The following is a 21,300-nucleotide window of genomic DNA, read 5'->3' as shown; positions in this document are numbered from 1 at the left end:
AAAACACATTTTTGGTCATAATCAGTCGTCATGCATGACGAGCGACTACTGCTACAGCCCGTTTAGTCCCAAGCCCAACTTAGAGCCCCCGCACTCTTAGTTTTAGGACTAAGTGGAGAAAATGTGCTAGACTTTACAAACCAAATGTATACTCCCCCCGCCCCTTAAAGTTTTATAGTTTTAGCTAGTGATAGGCATATTAAGCATAAGGTTAAAAAACTACTGTGACACATTAATGCAGAAAGAAGGAGAAGAAAGAGTGAGTACTACTGGTTGAACGACAAAAATGAGAAATAGAAGATTAAGTTGTTCTAAAAAGAGATTTAGTGTATCCCACTATGAAAATATAGTCTTCATGGGATAAAATTTTAGGCTAAAATATAGCTTTTCAGGAACAGGTTGGGTACAAAACGATACCTGAGTGGTGAAGTGAACGTAACTTAACTGTTTAATATTCTTTTGGTGGATCTTGCTCACTCACCATATTCAAGTACTACACTTAGGTTATATTTTGAAGAGCTTAAGATGCTGAGAAACTACTAATTGGTAGCTAGCTTACAAGAATCTAAAAAGATTGGGTTTCTGAGCTTTTGTATTCTAGCTCATTTCTTAAATTCTCTAACTACATAATTTTCAGAATCCAAGTGAGAATCTGTAATTTTTGGAGCCGGAGATTTTAAGAGAAGTTGTAGCTGCTAGAAACTCCCTTAAACAGAGCCTTAATATGTGCTCGTATTTATGGCTAATTATTCTTTCAGTAATAGACGATGTACGCATCGACAGTGGGATAACCATGGTAACTTCATCAATGTTAAGATATATTGATTCCGTTTTTCGAATGTCCTTATAAGGATATGGTGTGCGTGTATGTAAGTGAGTGCACGCTCTATGAGTAGATGCGTTTGTATTGTGGTTTTTAAAAAAGAGTACTGCTACACGCCCTAAATTTTTCTTATGAAACTCTTACTAACAAATTTCTCAACCATTTGATTTAACTAGATGGAATTATAGAAATCTATATTTACTCAAAGCTTGCCACGTCAAATTTGTAAGCATTTGGTAAAAATTTTATGTATATGCTTTTCCTTAAAAAATGCAATACAAAAGTGCGTGGCCCTTTGTCAGTGACATAGAAAATGAACCATATAACTTTACTCCAGTACGCGTAGCAATTGTGCTTTTAGGGCCCCGTTAGTTGTCTAAGGTTGTGTTCGTTGCTGTGCGTTGGGAACACATTTCCAGCGCACGGAGAATGGAGCGGTCCATTAGCATATGGTTAATTAAGTAGTACTAGCTTTTTTTAAGAAAAAGATTAATATATTCTTTTAAGCAACTTTCTTATACAAACTTTTTTTAAAACCATATCGTTTAGCAGTTTGAAAAGCATACGCACGGAACATGAGAGAGGTGAGTTGGGAAAGTTAAGGAAATACTTCAGCCTAAGGGTGTGTTTAGTTTACGCTAAAATTAAAAGTTTGGTTGAAATTGGAACGATGTGACAGAAAAGTTGGAAGTTTATGTGTGTAGGAAAGTTTTGATGTGATGGGAAAGTTGGAAGTTTGAAGAAAAATTTTGGAACTAAACTCGGCCTAAGTTAGGAGAGGTGTTTGTTGTGCACGTAAAACGGAGAAACTCATTAGTACATAATTAATTAAATATTATTTATTATAAAATTTTGAAAATGGATTAACTTAATTTTTTTAAACAATTTCTATATACAAACTTTCTATAAAAAAACTGAAAAGAGTGCTAATGAAAAAGGAGAAAACTAATGTTTGAAGTAGAGTGGTAACTGAAGCGTCACCCCCACTATAAAACCACCCCTAAAACCTCACGGTTTCAGAGCACGCACTCCACTCCACGTCTCCACCACCACCGCAGCGAAGCAGTTGCCGCCGCAAACCATGGCGCCCACGTCGGCCGGAAACCTAGCCCCCGCCACCGCCATCCTCGTCGTGGTGGTGGCGGTGGTCCTGGCGGCGGCGGCGGCGAGCCAGGACGGCGACGCGCTGACGGAGTTCAGGAAGGGGATGAGCGACCCCGACGGCGCGCTGGCGAGCTGGGACCCCGACCTGGTGAACCCCTGCACCTGGTTCCGCGTCACCTGCAACGCCGACAACCGCGTCATCCGCCTGTGAGCCCTCGATCCTCCTCCCTCCTGTTGCTGCAGAAAGCTCGCCGGTTTCGCATCGTTTCGCGTTGGATTTCGTAGAGAGTTTAGCGGGGATCAAATCCTTTTCCGAGGTAAAGGTGGCCGTCAATGGCGGTGAGCGCGAGGAGTCGCGAGGAGGAAGACGAAAGAGTTTTTTGAGTTTTTTGTTTGACTCGCGTGGTTTTTGGCGTGAATCTCGGAGCAAATCCATCGGTCGGAAAATCGTGGGACACAGGATTGTTTGGGCCTATTCGTTGGCCCGATCCAAACCTCTTGGGCTGGGCCTTCTCGGCCCCAAATGTTGTCACGTTGATTCACGGCTATAAGAAGAACATAATCAATGGGATTTTTTATGATTTTCAAAGGGTGAGATACTCTTCAAATTCATCTGATTCTTTGCCTGATTTTGGTTTCCATTTTTTGCTTTAACAGAGATCTTGAGGAGATGAACCTGTCCGGCCATCTGTCGGCCGATCTTGCGCGACTGGACCAGCTACAATTTATGTAAGCTCTTGTAATCAATCATGCAAATTAAAGTTGTGTTTTTTTTTGTTTGTTATTGTTGTCAAGAAAGAAATGAAAAGGCACATTTAGCAGACTAATGTCAATGTAGTTTAATTTGCTAGTGCTTCTCTTTGTAGAGAGTTGCAAGACCATCAGTTTTTTTTTTTTTAATGCCAAGCCCATCAGTTACATGGAGTTTTTATTGACTCTTTCTGTCTTTTGCTATCTTGGGTTAGGGAAATCGCTTCGAACAATATTGAAGGACCAATTCCGCCAGAGTTTGGTAATCTGGAGAATTTGATTAGCCTAGACTTGTGCAACAACACCATTTCTGGGCCGATACCTCCGTCGCTTGGGAAACTCAAGTCCTTAAAATTCATGTAAGTTCTCGTTGTCCATTTGTTATCATCCCTCACCTGACCTTTTCCACTCAAGTAATTAATGCCCGGATTATCTGTAATTAATGTAAGTTCATGTGCACAAGTCTTAAAAAAAACTTATATCTGAAATCAGAAAGTACTGTTCAGCTATGCAAAATGTACTTTGATATCTATGTTTGAGTTTTTGTTTTTTCTTTACTCTTGGCAGGAGAATTGATCACAACCTTTTAACTGGGCCAATCCCAAACGAGCTGGCTGGGCTGTCAAACCTCATGATCCTGTAAGAATTCACAACTCAGCTCGATCCAACTTTTGTTGCCGTAATTTACATTTACAATTATCCTTCACCCTCATGATACTTAAAATTATCCCCTGTCCTTGCTCTTAATTTCATTCAGAAATGTATCCAACAACGATCTCTGTGGGACAATCCCGACGTCCGGGCCGTTCGATCACTTCCCTCCGAGCAGGTATAGTAGCAGGCGTGAATAATTCTACTTGCCTTGTTCTTCTCCATGGCACATTATCAAATCTGCAGTTTACTTTTGATCTGATGAACACTGCAAGAACATGCATGATAAGCAGTTTAATTTTGCTCTGATGGATACTGCAAGAACATGCATGATAGGTTTTTCGCTAATGCTAATGCTGATGCTGATACTGATCAATGTTAAGTTGCGCTAATTTGTTAATTTGTGTCTTATGTATATGAAGCTTTGCCAGCAACCCGCGGCTGAGGTACCCCGGGATGGACGACGATGACACCGGCCGCTAGATCATGGCAGCATGAATTAACGAATAAAAAGAAGAGGACGGCGGCGGCGTCAGGTTCTTCACCGGAAGCAAGCCTCGTCGGCGTCGATCGGTGCAGACTCTGTCGACCTGGAGCTTCTTAGCATTAGAGTAGCTTGGCCGTAATGGTAATGCTAATGAGTAATGACAATGATTATTATCTCAGCATTACGTACTTCTGTTTACTGGCATAGTATATGAAATCGATCGTCTTAGCTCAGTTGCTTGGTGTTTTGCCTCCCTAGCTATGTTACTTATCTATGTTATTCGAGAACTAAATTAACCATCGATCGCCTATGCCTATCTGATAATCGGCTCCATTGTTTCACTAAACGGCATATTTTCAAACGAAAAATAATTTATGAATAAAACTTTTACATATGTGTTCTTAGTGATCTAAAAGCAAAAACTGAATCGATGAAAAAAAATCCCGAAATCAAGTTTAAATTTATAAGATTGAAAATTCAAATTTTGGCTCCTAAGCATAAGCATAAGCGAAAAGATGAGACTGAATAATTCGCCCTTCAGCCTAGTTGTTTCATTTATACCTATGCTCATCTCTACTATTATAAAAATAGAAAATGTTACCCTCGAAATTTTGGTGAATCTTTGAATTGATTATAACTCGTTTGTATCTAATTCGACGTGAGTCTAAAATAACTATTATATACTCCCCTAGTCCAATCCAACAGGCCTACACAATCTCGCAGCCCCGTCCCGTGCGTTTTCACTATGCGTCGCGCGTACCCCTTCACCAGTCAACGTCTTTTTACCTTTCCTTTTTTGCTTTTCTTTTCCTTTTCTTTTCTCCAGATCATCCTCTTCTGGTCTTATCTCTTCTCCTTTTCTCTATTCTCTTTCTTCTTCTCTTCCAATTTCTCTCATAAATATTTGCTTTTTAAAATTATCATCGTTTAAGATGTGTATGTGGCAAGTTCGTTACTTTGCAAATGCTCTCTATCTACGGTAAAAATAACTTTCGCTAATTGAATAATCAAAATTTCAATCTTTGATCCATGATGTATAACAAAATACACATGCGTTAACTTATGGAATAGCCACTCGATCGATTTGTGAGGCTATGGAAAGATGTACCAAAGATTCTTCGTGTGATGACGCATGAAACAAGCGTAACCACGCTCAATGCTATAAATGATTTCTAACTTTGTTTTGCCATTGTTTTGTTTTTCTTGTTTCGGTTTGTCATTTAAATTGGCGGAGTTTTTATCAATCGTGAAAATTGTCTTCATTTATTGCAACGCACAGATATTTTTGCTAGTAAATCAAATTTTAAATTTTAAAACTTACTTCTAAAATTGGTTTTGTGGTTTTTTTTATCGTGGTTTATTTTATAACATTTTCTTTTGAATCGTTAAGGACTTGTATAAAAGTATTACTTACAATTTCTTAGCTAACAAATGATACGGTTAAACTCATAAACATATGTATAAGCTTAATAATAGTGGACATTTTGTCTCCTCGACGAAAATGTGGAGGGAGCAGTGAGAGAATGGAGGATAAGCACGGCACAAACGAGGACCATGAATAGGAGCAGGTGGTGGTCTGTGCCTGTCTGTCACGCTTGACTCCGTCTCTGTCTCTTGTCGCCGCGCAGGTCTCGCCATCGTCGCCATCGACGAATCAAGTCCACCTTATCCACGCAGATAGAGTGTTCCTTTGCGTCGCAACTGCATATCACATTGTTCTTCGTTACTCGGCTTCGGTATATGCACACAGCTTTATACTATCTCCATCTACTATATATCGTATTGCTAAAATCTCTTGTAGATTGAAGGTAGTACTCAATAAGTTAGAGGTTGTTTACATTATAGTCAAAATAAATCTATTGCCAAAATATTGGTAAGTTAATAATATTGTGAAAATTTTCACAGGATTTATTATGTATTTATTAAAATTTGGCAAGAAACTAAATATATGCACATCATTAGCAACTTTACCCTAAAATGGTATGGTTTGAAATATCATCGATCGTTGAAAATCGATAATAACAAGTAGGAATACAAGTATTTGGTTTTTGCGGTTATCTCTTATCTCGTGCCGGTTTACACGGGGAAAACTGTTTTAAAATTTGAGCTCAAATTCAAAAGTGTTTTTAAATCAAAGCTATTTGAATTTCACTACTGCCACCGTTTAAAAATAAGTTAATCTTCCATAAAAAAATAAGTTAATCTAGCATGAGATGTGGCATATCTTAGTACTGCGAATCTAGATATATACATATTTAGATTCGTATGATATGTCACATCCCATACTGGAATTAACTATATTAAAAAAGGAAAAAAGTAACCGCTGCTTAAAGGTCCGACGCTGACGCGGTAAGATAACGTGTTGTGATATGCACAGTAGTACAACGTGTCAAGAGAAAGCCTCACAACTTACAAGACCATACTTTCCCGTCAAAAAAAAACCAATATAAAAGGAATGTGATTTTTTTAGTAGAATAATTGGTTTTCTTTTACGGAAAGACTATGTTCTTAAGAAAAAAACTCACAAGACCATATGATCATTGATCTCTGCAACGGTGGATCGCGTGGCTCTTTTGCTCTTACCCCAGGGGAAAATGTCGCTTCGGTTGCAAGTTACTACTAATCATACTAAAATCACTGTCTTTTTTCTTGTGGACTTCGTGCGGAACATAATTGTAAAGGAGCTGCAGCTTTTCATCGAGATCTACCGAAACAAGTTCTTCTTCTTTTTTTTCTTTTTGTAAGGATTTGTGATGGTCTCTGCTCTGTTCCTTAGCAGGGTTAATCCCTATCACTTCAGCACTTCCCCTCGCAGTGGATTCCACTAGGTTCTTAACCTCTTCCCAATTCTTAAACTAAAACCAACGATGTCTAATCCAACTCGGCACCTAACCAGCTTGTCAGCATCGTAAGTTTGCCTCAACATTCTCCCTAGAAATAGAATAAGAATGTAAATCTACTTTCATTTATTTATTAGGGATGAGACTTTCTTATATATTTTATAATAAGTATGCTTTGGAGTAAAAAGGTGGAATGTCCGAAGAAATTTTTCATTGCTCCATTCCTGTCTGTGTCTTTCTCGATCTCAAAGTTTTCGCTGTGATCGAAACAAAGCAAGTATAGTCGTTCTTGTATTTTGAATCATACTTAGTTTTCCACTCTGAAACATACCTTTTTCCTGCGTTTTCTCCTGTGTTTTTCATCCCTCTTCCAAGAGCCTAAGACATCTTACTGGTTATACCTAGAGATGTGGAGAGAATTTGAGGAGGATATCCCCTCATATACCTTTTTCTCTCAAATTCAACATAAATGGTTATGAAAAATTCTTTAAAAAAATTAGCAGTGTAGAGTATACTAACATGTACCACTCCACAAAAAATCATATAAAATCCAATCTACACAGTAAGAAACGAAAAGGATAAATTCATATATGAATAATACCAATACTCTTCATATGTAGAGTTTGTCCTTTTATATTTATTAATGTGTGAGTTGGGTTTTGAATATTTTATATTGTATATTGTATAAATGTGGTCAATAATTTTTTTAAAGAATTTTGAACAACTATTTGGATGATGTTTGAACAAACGAGGGAACATCTCCTCAAGAGTCTAAAAAACTTCCCCCCTAGAGCTGTCTCATGAATTTCACTAAAAAAAAAAACCTCTTTTAGGATATTGGCAAATTAAATGATTTACCACATTTCCCTTAAAAACACACACTTTCAACTGGTGTTGCTAGTGTTTTTTTTTCCTCTTTTTTCCTTTATCCAAGACTTTGAGCACACATCAATGAGTATTATCAAAGGGCTATTTATATTATACAAGGGGGATGTCTGTACAATAGTCATTCCCTCTATTTATGAATAAATCATTCATCTATTTTGTCTTGGTTGCTATGAAGTGACTTGTTGCTTTTAGAATAGATGGTTTGGCCCCTCATCGTACTCCTCGCCACTGATCTTACGTGGCATTCGTTAAGAGAAGGTTGAGTTCGATGGTTGCAACTAAATAAAAACAAGAAAAAAAATATTGAGGCTGGCTAGCTAAACTGATCTCCCAATTTTGATGACACAAGCTGTTGAGGGTTGCTTTCATCACATGCAATTTTTGTCTTACAAACCAAATTATTTGTAATAAAATAAGCAGCAGCCTAACATACCTTCCAATCAGCCAATCAGACTACCTAGTAAATAAGAAGAAATGTTGAGGTTAGCTTTCTATTTGATATTTAGCCTAAATTCACAACAGAACAGACCAACTAATTTGAGATCGTCCTGATTTTGATTTCACAAGTTGTTAGGGATTGCTTTCAAATGTATTTTTGGCTTTCAAACCAGATTGGTTAGAATAAAATAAATCATCACATCTCAAATATATTCCAATGGGGCCATACCTGTGTAAAGTGTAAAGGAGGCAATATTATTGAAGCTAGCTTCATATTTCATTTTCAACCCAGATTAAGGGTGTGTTCGCAGTTGGTTGTTCCCAACCGGGAAAATAGTACTCACGGAAAACGGAGCAGTCCATTAGCACGTAATTAATTAAGTATTAGCTATTTTTTTCAAAATGGATTAATTTAATTTTTTTAAGCAACTTTTGTATAGAAACTTTTTACAAAAGACACACCGTTTAGCAGTTTGAAAAGCATGCGCGTGGAAAACGAGGAAGAGGGGTTGGAAAATGGGGCATCTGAACACACCCTTAAAAAAACAGGCTAGCTAATCTGATCATCTTCATTTTGATGTCACAAGTTGTTGGGAATTGCTTCCAAAAGTAATTTTGGCTTTCAAACAAAATAGGTTACAACAAAATAAGTCACGATCCTAAACTATCTTACAATTAGGCATGTACCTATAAGGCTATAAAGGGAGCAATATTATTGAGGCTAACATTATATTTAGTTTTCAACCAATTTTTTATTTAAAAAACCATGCTAATACTAATTTGACCATCCAGATTCTGAATACAGAAGCTGTTTGTGGGGTTGATTTCACGTGTAATTTTGGCTTTCGAGCCAAATATGTTGGAATAAATGGTCACACATAGCAAATTCTACTCGGCCTATTCCCTAAAATAATACTAGAAAATTTGACAATTTGTGTCTTGTTCTTTTGAACCTCCTACGACCTAGTGGAGTAGTAATAAATTATCGTGGGACGCTGAATTCTTTTTAAGTAGAAGTTCTTCTTTTAAAAATCAAATAAACTTATTATTCAACTTTGTAATAATTAATGCACTGATAAAATGTTTTCTACACTCAATATGACATTTGATTAGTCTTAGGCACTGTCCTGTTAGGCCACTCCCACATTTTGTATGACTGATAAATGATGCATTTTATATTAAAAACTTTCAAATTTCTTTAAAATCTAAATAAATTTATTTTTTGATTTTATAACATTTGATACTTAGTTAATCATGCACTTGTAACCAGGGTTTACCAAACAGTTTGGGATAGGTTTACCTATGTAACCGTGTGGTTATCATGAAAACTGCACGGTTACCATAAAATATATCATGATTCTGAAAAACTGAAAACGTGATAACTGCGCAGTTTGTAAACCTGGTAACTCGTGTAGTTTTCTGAACCGAACACACAAAAGTCACACTCGCCGAACAGCGCAGAAAATCCACGGTATCCCCAAGCAAAAAGAGATCAGTCAGTGTGTGTAAAGTGGATAAGCACGGCCCTACCTATCCAATCCGTCCTCCTGCTGCCCCCTCCCTCCGGTTATTATCATCATCGTCCTTCGTTACTGCAAATAATGGTCGCCAAACTGCCCCCATTTATTTCTCTCAGTTGTGTATATTTTGTCCAAAGCACAAGGTTATTTTCCGTTCTTAAATCATAGTATTGATTTTTCAAATTGATATCTTCCTCAGTAGGGTAAGGAATTTACTGGCCTGCCTTTGTGTTGAAAGAATTTGTGGGACCTTTGTGGTAGTAGTACTTCCCTTGCTCATGAAGTTTACAAGGTTTATTGGTCTTTGCATGTTTGTTTTACCACCATATTAAAATATTAACAATATTAAAATTTGGATAAATTTGATAGAGCCAATTTTCTTATAACTTATGTGTGTTATTGGTGTATTTTGGTAGCAAATCAAATACTATAAATGTTAATAATTAATGTGCCAACAATTTGATAAGGCACAATTTAGCTTCAAATCAAAATAGTCCTTAGTACCCCCTCTATCTATTTTTGATAATCATATTTTATCCTGGCACAATGACTAAGGATAAGTAATTCTACTTAGGACATCCACAATGGTTATCTATAGGCTATTTACAAGAGATCCATATCAGTATATTTTTCTACCTGGAAGAGATTAAATGAAGAGAGAGAGCAAAGCTATCTACTAACCTGGAGATAGTCTATAGAGAAAAACGAGGCAATGGATTAGAGAGCTATAGATACCCATATAGACATACTATTGAGGTGGTTTACTATTAATCTAGTCTATTGCTGAGATGTACATGTTTTATATAGAACACTTTACTTTACCATTGTGGGTGCTCTTATCATCCATTTAAACAAGCTACTAGTTATCCCTCGTATACAAGTGATTCATTAATATTTACATTTATCGATGCCCATGTAGTCAATCTTGTGTGGAAGAATGAAGATCACGCATTAAATCCGAGAAAGTCATTAGTAAGAAGATATGTGGTTGGATTGAAATATACCTATCAAAAGTAAATTTTTCAGATTTAAAAATATTTCTATCAAAAGTAGATAGGGGAGTAGTAGATTGAGTAGAAACAATGATGATGATTGACACAAACTGTGTTGATTTTTCTGTTATTTTTATAGAATCAAAGTATACCCTTGAATCCTCATTTTCATTGAGCTAAGCGGGTCATAACTAAGTTTCTAGTGGGTTACAAGGTGCACGGTTTTTTCCCTACAGTTAAGCACGCAAGCTTTATTCTTTATACTCCCTCTGTCCCCATGATACAAGGGATAACTGTCACATCCACCTATTATCATTTATATTATGGGACTGAGGGAGTAGTAAATATTATGATCCAAATGTCTCATATTTTTCATTTATACTTATGCTTATAAGCTAAAAATTAAATTTTAAAAGTTAGTTTTGAATTTCAAAAATTTCAACATAATTTATTTTACAATATTTACTTTAAGTCACAAAGGACATGTATATAAAATTTTATTTACAAAAGGCTTTTTATTTGATAACATGTGATTCGGATAAGAATATAAATAAACGAAACAATGACTGAAATGTATAATCCTGGACTGATCTAGGCATGCACGGTCAATCAAGCAGACTTTTGAGTTTAGTAAAGAAAATTACATGAATAATTTACACCGAAATTGGACCAATTATAAGCCTTCCGAGTAGGTCCTTCACAAAATCTCTCCATGATATTTATTACGATATTCTTTCCCGGCTTCATATTTAGAGCATCCATATTATTTTCGGTCGTGTCATTTATTAAGCATACTAGTTCAACTCTACTAAAGTTTACACCTCCAAGTATTAACGGTGATGGCTTAATGTCCACTTGTAACCTATAGTTGGACAAAATTAAGAGCATATAAAATAAGAAAACCAATAACATATAATTAATTAAGTTTCAATTATTACAAACTCAAAAGATACCTTTATTTGATATTTTAGAGAAACTTCTATATAGAAAACTTTTGTACGAAACATATCGTTTAATAATTTAAAACATGCTAACAAAAACCAAAATACAATCTACATCTTAAGACTTAAAATACAATCAGAACGAACTAAGACTTAAGTTGATTAAAAGCTGTTCTTTTTTTTAAAAGAGAAAAAGAAAAATCATGAATGTCATCATTCACTGTGCTTAGAGCAAGTATAATAGAGGGCTATAAGAAGCCTGAATGCTGAGGTGGATGAGAGAGGAGAGAAGAGAGATGAGAAGCGGGCTGTAAGTTTACAGCCGGTTTAGATATAGGAACCAAGAAAATCTGTGAGACAGACATGTGTACCATATATTTATAGGGAAAAGTTAATTATTATATGAGTGAGCTGATAAATAGGGTAAATAGTAGTAGTACATGACCTCTCTCGGAAGGACTGCAACAAATCAGAGAAAAGCAGGCCCTATCCAGAAGTAGTACTGCTGAAATGCGAAATTCCCACATCTATAAGGTAGTACTAGTATTGTTTTCTCGCTGTCTCTATCCAAATCTTTGAAAAATAATATTCTCATCGCAAAGCCAAAAATTTTGACTAAATTGAATAGCTATCCCCGCAAACACACCAACTAAAAGCATCATCCTAATCCAGACTACTAATTACTTCATCCGTAAAAACACTCAATCTAGAAGAAGATGCTAATCCTAGGACAACGAATTAAAGGATAGCTCCATTTTTCACCTCTCATGTTAATCTCGAAATAACTTTATTTCTACTCCCCATCCTAAAATACAAGCATTTTGGTAGGAATATAAATATCTGGGGAGTGTTTAAAGTAGAAAATAATTACAACTACAATTTAATAACGTGAAAGTATTCTAGTTCTTTTGTCGCTTATTGCAACGGGTGGGATATGTGTGAAAAATAAACTTGGCCGATCCAACGGCGGGGGAAATCCGCCGGAAATTAAAGCCGGCGCCGCGAGCGTGCGGGCGTGGCGCGGCGTGCGAGTCACGTGACCCACGTGCCAAACTGCCTCTTATATCGCCTCCTCCTCCTCCTCCCCTGCCTCCGGCGAAGCGGCCGGCGGCTGAGGCGAGATTCGCGGCGACCACGTCGGCGAGGAGCGCGAGAGTGGGGGCCCTCCTCCTGTCCGCCGTCCGCATTCTCGTCGTGTCTGGTTTGAGCTGCTGCTGCTGCTGCTGCCGGTGGGAGTTGGGCTGCTTGCTTGCTTGGTTTGATTGGTGGAGGTGGGAGGAGTACTGGAGTAGGCGAGTAGCTGTGGGTTGGGGTCGGCGAGGGATCCGGGCGGCGGGGTATGGGGAACGCGAGCGGCAAGGAAGGGGAGGAGAACGGCCACGTGGCGGCGGGGGCCGCCGCCGGAGTGGCTGGCTCGGCGGGGGCAGCGGCCCGGGCTCCGCCGCCGCTTATGCCGCCGGACGCCGTGATGCGGGAGCTGCCTCCCCCGGTGCCCTACGTCTTCACGCCGCAGGTGAGATGTGGTGATTAATTTTTATTAATTTTTACTTCCTTTTGATTTGATGTTCTTGGTGGCTTTTGCGTGGTAAAACCGTAAAAGAGTGTTTCCTCCTCGATTGTGCCTTGCTAAATTAGTCTCGCTCGATGATGTCGAGTTCTTGTTTTTTGTCGAGATTGTTTGATTAGCTTGGCAATTTAGCATTAGCACTGGTTGCGATTTGCGAGCTTGGTTGTGACGCACACACACAAAAGGGGGTGAATTTTCTATGAATCCTCTTCACTTCTTTCACTCATCAGAATTCAGCAAGATCCATCCAGTGTTGATAAACTTGAAATGGCAGCTCACTTTGCTTCAAGCCTTCAACTGTAGGGTTAGTGGGTAGCAGAAGCTGAAGCTGAGGGCTAAAGCTTACAGATCTATAACTAATCCGCAACTTGTATCTCTTTCCGATATTCTCAAAGAGTGTGTTCTTGACTCCTTGTTGCTATATAAAAAAACTTCACCGCAATAAAAGGCTCTGTCAAGAACTGTTGATAGATTTGGTGGCACCTGGATTCTCTGCAAACGGATTGGGTGGCTCTGAATCTTGGATTAGTTCCACACACTGTAGTGGGCAAGTTGGCCCTCTTACCCCTAGAGGGCACATATACCTTTTTTTTAATCATTATATGATAGAAATTGAGCTGTGGCGGCTGTATGTGGAGTACTACTATTCTAGATAATCTTGGTGCTGTTGATTCTTTCATTTCCCTCGTTAATTACAAAAGCATGGAGACCATGATCTAGTTTTGAGGGGTTTTGGTACTGATAAGATATGGTGGTACTGTGTGCTAAGGCTACAAGTTTTTAATGTGTCCATGTAGAGCGCATTGTTTACTCCTGATTCCGAGACAGCCCATGAATTTAGAAGACGTGTCATTGTAATCACTTGGTTCTTGGTTGGCCTTGCCTACAATTCACAAAGGTCAAATGGCTGGTTCTTGGAGTAATACTAGTTCATAATCCTGAAAACTGTGTTGTTCTGCATTTGGGCAATTTCTTTATTTTTAGCGTTGAAAGTTTGAAAGACTCCATGTTCCCTTATTTGCCACTGATATCTCACGTGAGCCCTGGACCAACATGTTAGTGAGATGATGAGTTGCAAGTAATTTAACAGGGAATACTTCAGTTACATATGAGGAATATATTCTAGTATTTTGATCTGTCTAATTACAAATGTTTGTACAACTTCAGTTATTATATATTACTCTTAGAGTCTTTAGTCCCAGTTAAAACTGCTCTCCCTTTTCCCTGTAGAATGAAGTCAGCGTCCAGTCTTCACACACTTTCTCATCAATTTCATTTTGACCTATGGAATGTTACACATCAATACATCATTAACTGTTTCAGTTCCTGTAATATTGGAAGAGATATGTCATGAGCTCATGCTTCAGTTTGCTATAACTGTGCCATAACAAGTTGGCAACTATTACCTTTTGCCATCTTTCATATTAAGAATGTTGCTAATCTGTATTTATTTGGGAGTGAGAATAACTCACATGTTTGAGTATTATTGCTAGTCCTGCTTGAACTGACAGGCAAGTGCACATTGCAGGTTCCAGTAGCCCCACTGCATATACCTACTGAATTTTCTCCTGTTTTCAACAATTCATGGATAAATGAATCGGATGAATCCACCAATAACCATCCCCAGGAGAAGGGAATTCCAACTTTGATCTCATGGAGTCAAGGAGGAAATGAGGTGTTTGTGGAAGGATCATGGGATAACTGGACATCAAGGTACATGCTATTTAACAATGAAATTTCATGTTCAGATTGTTTCCACATTTCAGAAATAAGATGCTAAAATACAAATCCGGCATTTTATTGTCAGGAGGGTGTTAGAGAAGTCTGGGAAAGACCATACCATATTGCTAGTTCTGCCATCAGGGGTATACCATTACAGGATCATCGTCGATGGGGAACCGAAATATGTCCCTGAACTACCTCATGTGGCTGATGAGGGAGGGCAGGTTGCCAACCTCCTCGATGTCCATGTCAGTAAGAATATGCTAATTATTGATTTTAGCAATCAAAATTGAGAGAACCTAAAACCGCAAAGGCAAAAAAAAATGTGCATTTCCCTCTTGGTTTTATCTGAAGACATCTTTGTTTTGAATAGGATTATATCCCAGAAAGCCTGGGCAGCGTGGCAGGATTCGACTCTCCTCCGTCGCCTGAACACAGCTATGATCTCCAGCTCCCAGGTGATGAGGAGTTTGCCAAGGAGCCACCTATACTGCCACCTCAGCTTGTAATGTCTGTTCTTGGTGATACTGATAACTCTGAAGAACAAACTCTGAAGCCAAAGCATGTTGTCCTCAACCACCTGTATATCGAGAAAGGATGGGGATCGCAGTCGCTGCTTGCTCTTGGAGTCACTCACCGGTTTCAATCCAAGTATGTAAGCTTCGTGCTGTACAAGCCGCTGCGAAGGTCATCCACGGCGAAGCGAACAAAGAATGGTGGTTAAACTCATGGTAACTGACAATGTACATAAGTGAAATGCAGGAGGTCTTGTTGTTTGATGCTGATCAAAGCAATCAACTTTTTTTTTAATTTCTCTCTTTGTTTCTTTAATAAGCTGTTGTTGTAGCATGATGTTTTAGAAGCCTGAACTCTATGAGAAAATGAGTCAAGAGAGGGATGAAAAAAAAAGAGAATATCCCTCTATGCTTACCTAATGTCAGTGTGCAAATTTGTGTGGTCTGAGAGTAATGGTGCATGGAAATTTGAAAAAGCCTGTGAATTTATGCAAATATGTGTTCTCATTTTTCCTGTGATGCGGAGAAACTGGAAGAAAGAAGATGCTGAGACCAGCAGCTGCTGAAGAAGTCGTCTATATCATCTGGATAAAGTTGAAGTGTTGATTGGATAACCAAGACAAGAAGAAAAGGGTGATATGCATAGTGCACATGATCACACATCTGATGTGGATGTTGACAGAGGAACACCAGATTTAACTTCTTGCTGTCACAAGCTACCTGCATTTTGTCAAAAGGCTCAACAGTGACACTGAAAGCAATGGTCGGACTATATCTATGCAAGCATGGCGATGAATGATTGATCGGATGGTCCTAAAAAAAAAAAGATTGATCGGATGAACATCTCTTCTTTTACTTGTCTTTTGGTACAGACAGAAGATCAGCTGGAATTACACGTCGCATGTGTGAGACTTTGACGCTAGTTAACTGAAAACCAAACCAAACCACAAACTCTGTTGTGATTTGCATTCGCAATTTCGCACGTAGTATTTCATTGAAATTTGTGATAGTACAAAAATGAGATACAAATACCCGGTGCCCTGGCTGGTGGTGACCGCGCGTCCTGATCGGATCGCCGCTGAAGCCCAGGTTTATGAGGCGTCACCACGACGTCGACGAAGAACTTCAGCCGCCGCCGCCGCCGGAGACAAATTCTCATGTCACCTTCTTAAGGTGTGTTCGGAACTACAGGTTGTCAATTTCTATTTACTTTGTTAAGCACACGTTTCTCGAACAGTTAATTGCTCGTAAAAATTTTCTATAGTTAATACTTAATTAATTATTATGCGTCAATGAGTAGATCGGAGCCATCGTTTCAACTAGATTAGAGCCTGCTAAAGCCCAGCCCAGTCCAGCAGATCAACGAACAGATATCTTGCCGATGCCCAAATTGACACAAGTCACTGAGACGGCAGGATGGATGGCGACTCGAGCTTTCGAAGATCTCCTTAATCTCCTTGCCGCCGCGTACGAAGGACACATAGAGCTTTGAACGTGTAAAATAATTTACATGCATAGCTTTTAATTTTTTATCAATTGAGATTTAAAAGCCGATGTAAAATAAGCAGAATATGACAAAAAAAACTCAAAATTAGCCCTAAATTAAGTTTAAAAATTTACACTCTCTATTTGGTTGTGGTTAATGATAAGCTGTTGCAAGCGAACGATCGATGAGAGGGGTTTCTCTGTCTTAGGCCCACTCTTCTTCCGACGCTGCAACTAAAATATACAAAATAAAGTAATATAAAATATAACAATATAATAACGGTTGTGATACTATAAATATTGACAGAGAGCCTTAATATCGAAGCAGACATGATTAGAATTTTGGGTTTTGTTGGAGACAAAACTTAGACTAGTTGTGTTACTGCCGTGTAAGACAGGTTGGGGTAAAGAATAATTGTTTAAGATCAATTTGCAAAAAGGGCCATATTTCATAGGATCAATCTTGAATAAGTACTGTTGTTTGGGACAACTAGTTTAGCGCGGCTAGGTGTGGTTATTATTTATTAATAATGTTGTGATCGATATAGACGGAGTATATTGAACTAAACGTGCTGTAACCTGGAGTTGGGCTAACAGAGTCATGGTAATTTTAGATATTATATGATGTTTTTATGAAATTCACATAAGGATTACTAGGCCTACCTCGGTCCCTGGGGTGGATAAATGTATGCCAAACAATTAGATATATAAAAAAAGGGGATAGTTGCACATGGTTGCTGATAAAAAAGAATATATCATAATATGGAGTAAACACTAAGAGTAACGTTCAAAACATATACAGGAAATAAGTTCAATAAACTCTAACATGTATGAGGAAAAAATGGTGTTCTCCAATACATTACCGAGTGACATAGTAAAAAATATAAAAAGGCAAAAGTAAGTAAGATATCGTTTCGTTTTGTATAATGATCACACTCTTAACGACCAAAATTTCTCTTTTTGAATTCTTCTACATGTTTTCCTTCGCGCCAATTTACTTATATCATATGTTGTGATGAAAACCACGTCGCAACCCTATGTCACAATGTTGAATGGGGACATATCCGGTGAAAACCATCAAATAAGTGAAAACCCGTGAAAACCATATCTAAAAGTTTTATAAATTCATGAAAAGCACTATTCACCCCAAATTTGTCTTTTTTTTTCTCTCAAATGAATTTTAGTTTGGACTTAAGATTTGATATGAATGTACTTCATACCTATACTTATCTCTAGTAATTTTTTCATGAATTTACAAAACTTTTAGTTATGGTTTTCACTTATTTGATGGTTTTCACTGGATATTCCCCATGTTAGATACACTAACTATTTCATCGGTTATCACCATCTTGATCTCTAATGTTACTTGACACATGTAACATTAATTTCTTGCTACTTTAGCAACTACCCATCAAATATTCCGCAGCTAGTTTGGTTAGTGAATTTAGCTATCCTCTCCTTGACTTCCTACGAAGATTAATCTATCCTTCAGTATCTTTATATATACCGACAATTATAACATATTGAACAACAAAAGTTACATATACATGTGAAACCCTGATCAACAAAAAAAAAACTATTACCCATCTACACTCAACCTAAAGTTCCAAAAGAGCAAAAATGGAACATGGAATAAAGATTACCAAAAACCAAAGCAATTAAAAAAGAAAAAAAAAGACAAAAGGTACAAAAAAAAGAAAAAGAAAAAAAAAGGCAAAAGAGAACCGGATACATAACCCCGTCATCTCGGCGACCCTCTCTCGTGGTCGCTGCCTATAAAGGCCCAGCCACAGCCATCTCTTCTCCACCCCCCCCTCGCCACTCGTTCCCCTTCCTTCCTCTCCTCCTCTCGCGGAACCTTCTCGAAGCTTCCACACCCCCAACCTCGCCTCCACCACCAACCCCCCATGGCGGACCAGCTCACCGACGAGCAGATCGCCGAGTTCAAGGAGGCGTTCAGCCTCTTCGACAAGGACGGCGACGGTAACGCGCGCCACCCACCACTCCCCCCTCTCTCTCTCTCTCTTCTCCTCCTCTTCCTCCCCCCACGTTGGGGCACGCGCGCGGTCTCTGGGCGGCGCGGCCGGATCGGGCGACGCGGAGCTCGATCCGGGCGAATTGCGGTGTCGCGGTAGGGTTTCGTGTGTCCAGGGGCGCTAGATCCGGTTGATCCTGTGACGGGTTGGGTGTGGATTTGTGGTTCGGCGGTGATTCGGGATGATTTCGCCTCGTTTAGCTGTTTTTGCTGTGCAGCGGCTGTGTTTTCGTGGGGGGCGTGATCTTAGCGGATTTTGTGTGTTTCGATGTATGGTGTGTTTTGGATTTTTGCCGTGCTTTAGAGGAATGGATGATTTGGGATCAGCAACTAGGCCCTTTGAACTAGGGGCTAAGAGCGGCAGAGAGTTGTTTGATTTGGAGAGGAGGATCCGTACATCGAGTTTTGTGAATCATGCCATTTGTTATTTAGCATGGCGTGAACATTGGTTTACATGATGATCTACCACGAGTGCTTGAGAATCTCTATGTGGAGTTAGGCCAATGATTCTGTGTGGTTTTGAAATTTGGGTGTGGAATATACCAAACTTTATGTAGAATTGAGGTGTGAATCTGGTTTTGCAATAGCAGTATGATGCCTATGGCTAGTTTGTTTAGGGGAAATTCTAGTGCTTCAGTTGATATTTGTCTTTGTACAACAGTGTTGAAAGAACTGTGGGTTGTACACCAGTAGTGTTGAAAGAAGTGTTGAGTGATAGTATGTTGGTGTACCATCATTACACGAAGGAAAAATAGAGACATCAATGCAGTTCTTAGACCAACATTTAAGATGTAAAGTGCTCTTTTGTGGCCATAGTTTATTAAAACCTATGTTTTGAATTCTTCGGCGGCCTGTAGTTATTTCTTGCTCGTGCGCAAGAGAAGTTCATTTTTAGCAAGTCTTAGATGCAAGCTGGGCTGGTTTGTGATTTGTGCCACATCTAGTGTACACAATAATTATTGATGTAGGTTTATGAGTTGATCGTATGCTAGTGCGGTGGCGGGAAGCTACCTAAGTGGCTGTTAAACCTAGGCATCACATTCTTATCGTTTCATGATTCTCATCTGGACTGTAGCATATAGTGGTCTGTGATTTGTATTATATGTTCAATGATTCTATCTAGCACTATCATTCTGTGAAATAGGTTCATAAATTGGCTGAAAGTGATAACGATACTGATGGTGGTTTTGTGATGTGTATGTACTCTGTTGTCAGGACTCAGGACAACTTTGATTTCTTGGTCTTAAAATTGTACTTTGTGGACATAAAACAATATTACAATATTGCAGCACTAAAGGACCATGTTGTGTTAATTTTATAAGCGTTGAACGAGATAATCGCATGTTCCATTTAGTACTCTCTTGTGCTGATCTCTGAATACATTGTGCAGGTTGCATCACTACTAAGGAGCTTGGAACCGTGATGCGGTCCCTTGGTCAGAACCCAACTGAGGCGGAGCTGCAGGACATGATCAACGAGGTTGATGCTGATGGCAATGGGACCATTGACTTCCCAGAGTTCCTGAACCTGATGGCGAAGAAGATGAAGGATACCGACTCTGAGGAGGAGCTCAAGGAGGCCTTCCGTGTGTTTGACAAGGACCAGAACGGTTTCATCTCGGCTGCTGAGCTCCGCCACGTCATGACCAACCTTGGTGAGAAGCTGACCGACGAGGAAGTCGACGAGATGATCCGTGAGGCTGACGTCGATGGCGATGGCCAGATCAACTACGAGGAGTTCGTTAAGGTCATGATGGCCAAGTGAGGAGGGTTCCCATTAAATAAGTTCTGTCTGAAGTGAACTAAAACTGTCAGGGCCTACAACAAAGCTGTACTTTGTGATGTTCCTTTTAAGTACCTATCTTTGCTGGTGGTAATGTTGAGTAGCGATCGGGTTAGGTGGTCTAGTCATGCGAAACAACATCAGATGCCTGGTTTCTTTTGATTGTGATGCTTATCTTGCGCCTGCCGGAGCATAGGATTTGTTGGGGTTTCATCATTTTTCTTGGATCGTTGTGCAGATATGCATTGCCTGGTTCCTTTCTATCATCATCTTTACTTCCCTGTTGCGTGCTGAATTGAATGGTTGCAGCCATCCCCCGCATCCTGAGGCTACCCATGTGACCATGTTTTGATGATCGGTGATCCTGGTTGAATTTTAGCTGATGTCTGCAAAATTATCGCAACTATATTTTGTGCTCCTATGTTTCGAGGCATTCACAAATTAGTATGCCAAGGTGCATATATGATGCATACGAACTGAATGTGTAGTGTTAGCTTTCCTTTGATCAGGACTAGTCAAGTACTGATAGCCACTGTCAAGCCTTCATGTCTGCTTCTTTTGTCCCATAAAAGCAAATCTGGAATGCTATGTGACAACATTATAGTATTATGAATCTACACGTAATCTGTTTAGAGTTTTTTTTTTTGTTTTTTTTGAGGGAGGTAGTAGGCTGGAACCAAACGAAGCAACGAAAAGTAGACCCTGACAGCGAATGCTTTTCATTGCTGGAATCTCAGTACATGCTCGAGCACAATCACTC

At 39.0% G+C, this 21,300-nt stretch overlaps 3 protein-coding genes across 4 annotated transcripts; all 3 read left to right on the top strand.

Annotated features, from left to right (window-relative positions):
• The first annotated feature begins 1,818 nt into the window (after positions 1-1,818).
• Positions 1,819-4,048, top strand: LOC4339174 (leucine-rich repeat protein 1). The gene is made up of 6 exons (XM_015783670.3): positions 1,819-2,134; positions 2,585-2,656; positions 2,893-3,036; positions 3,245-3,316; positions 3,435-3,506; positions 3,751-4,048. Exons 1-6 carry the CDS (start codon positions 1,905-1,907, stop codon positions 3,809-3,811), a joined length of 651 nt encoding a protein of 216 aa, XP_015639156.1. The 5' UTR covers positions 1,819-1,904; the 3' UTR covers positions 3,812-4,048.
• An 8,474-nt stretch (positions 4,049-12,522) lies between these two features.
• LOC4339173 (SNF1-related protein kinase regulatory subunit beta-1) lies at positions 12,523-15,658 on the top strand. Of its 2 annotated transcripts, none has more exons than XM_015783665.3 (4): positions 12,523-12,947; positions 14,629-14,714; positions 14,809-14,971; positions 15,097-15,658. In XM_015783665.3, exons 1-4 carry the CDS (start codon positions 12,774-12,776, stop codon positions 15,445-15,447), a joined length of 774 nt encoding a protein of 257 aa, XP_015639151.1. In that variant the 5' UTR covers positions 12,523-12,773; the 3' UTR covers positions 15,448-15,658. The 2 variants fall into 2 exon arrangements, with proteins under 2 accessions (XP_015639151.1, XP_015639150.1); XM_015783664.3 differs by having other exon boundaries at positions 14,530-14,714.
• Positions 15,659-18,485: 2,827 nt separating this feature from the next.
• LOC4339172 (calmodulin-2-like) lies at positions 18,486-20,933 on the top strand. The gene is made up of 2 exons (NM_001402579.1): positions 18,486-18,706; positions 20,149-20,933. The coding sequence occupies exons 1-2, from the start codon at positions 18,631-18,633 to the stop codon at positions 20,520-20,522; spliced, it is 450 nt and encodes a 149-aa protein (NP_001389508.1). The 5' UTR covers positions 18,486-18,630; the 3' UTR covers positions 20,523-20,933.
• Positions 20,934-21,300: the final 367 nt, after the last annotated feature.

The sequence above is a fragment of the Oryza sativa genome, chromosome 5 (genome assembly GCF_034140825.1).
Source record: "Oryza sativa Japonica Group chromosome 5, ASM3414082v1".
In the NCBI taxonomy this organism is placed as follows: domain Eukaryota; kingdom Viridiplantae; phylum Streptophyta; class Magnoliopsida; order Poales; family Poaceae; genus Oryza; species Oryza sativa.
Note: the sequence above shows the minus strand (reverse complement) of the source record. Positions and strands in the feature narration are given on the sequence as shown.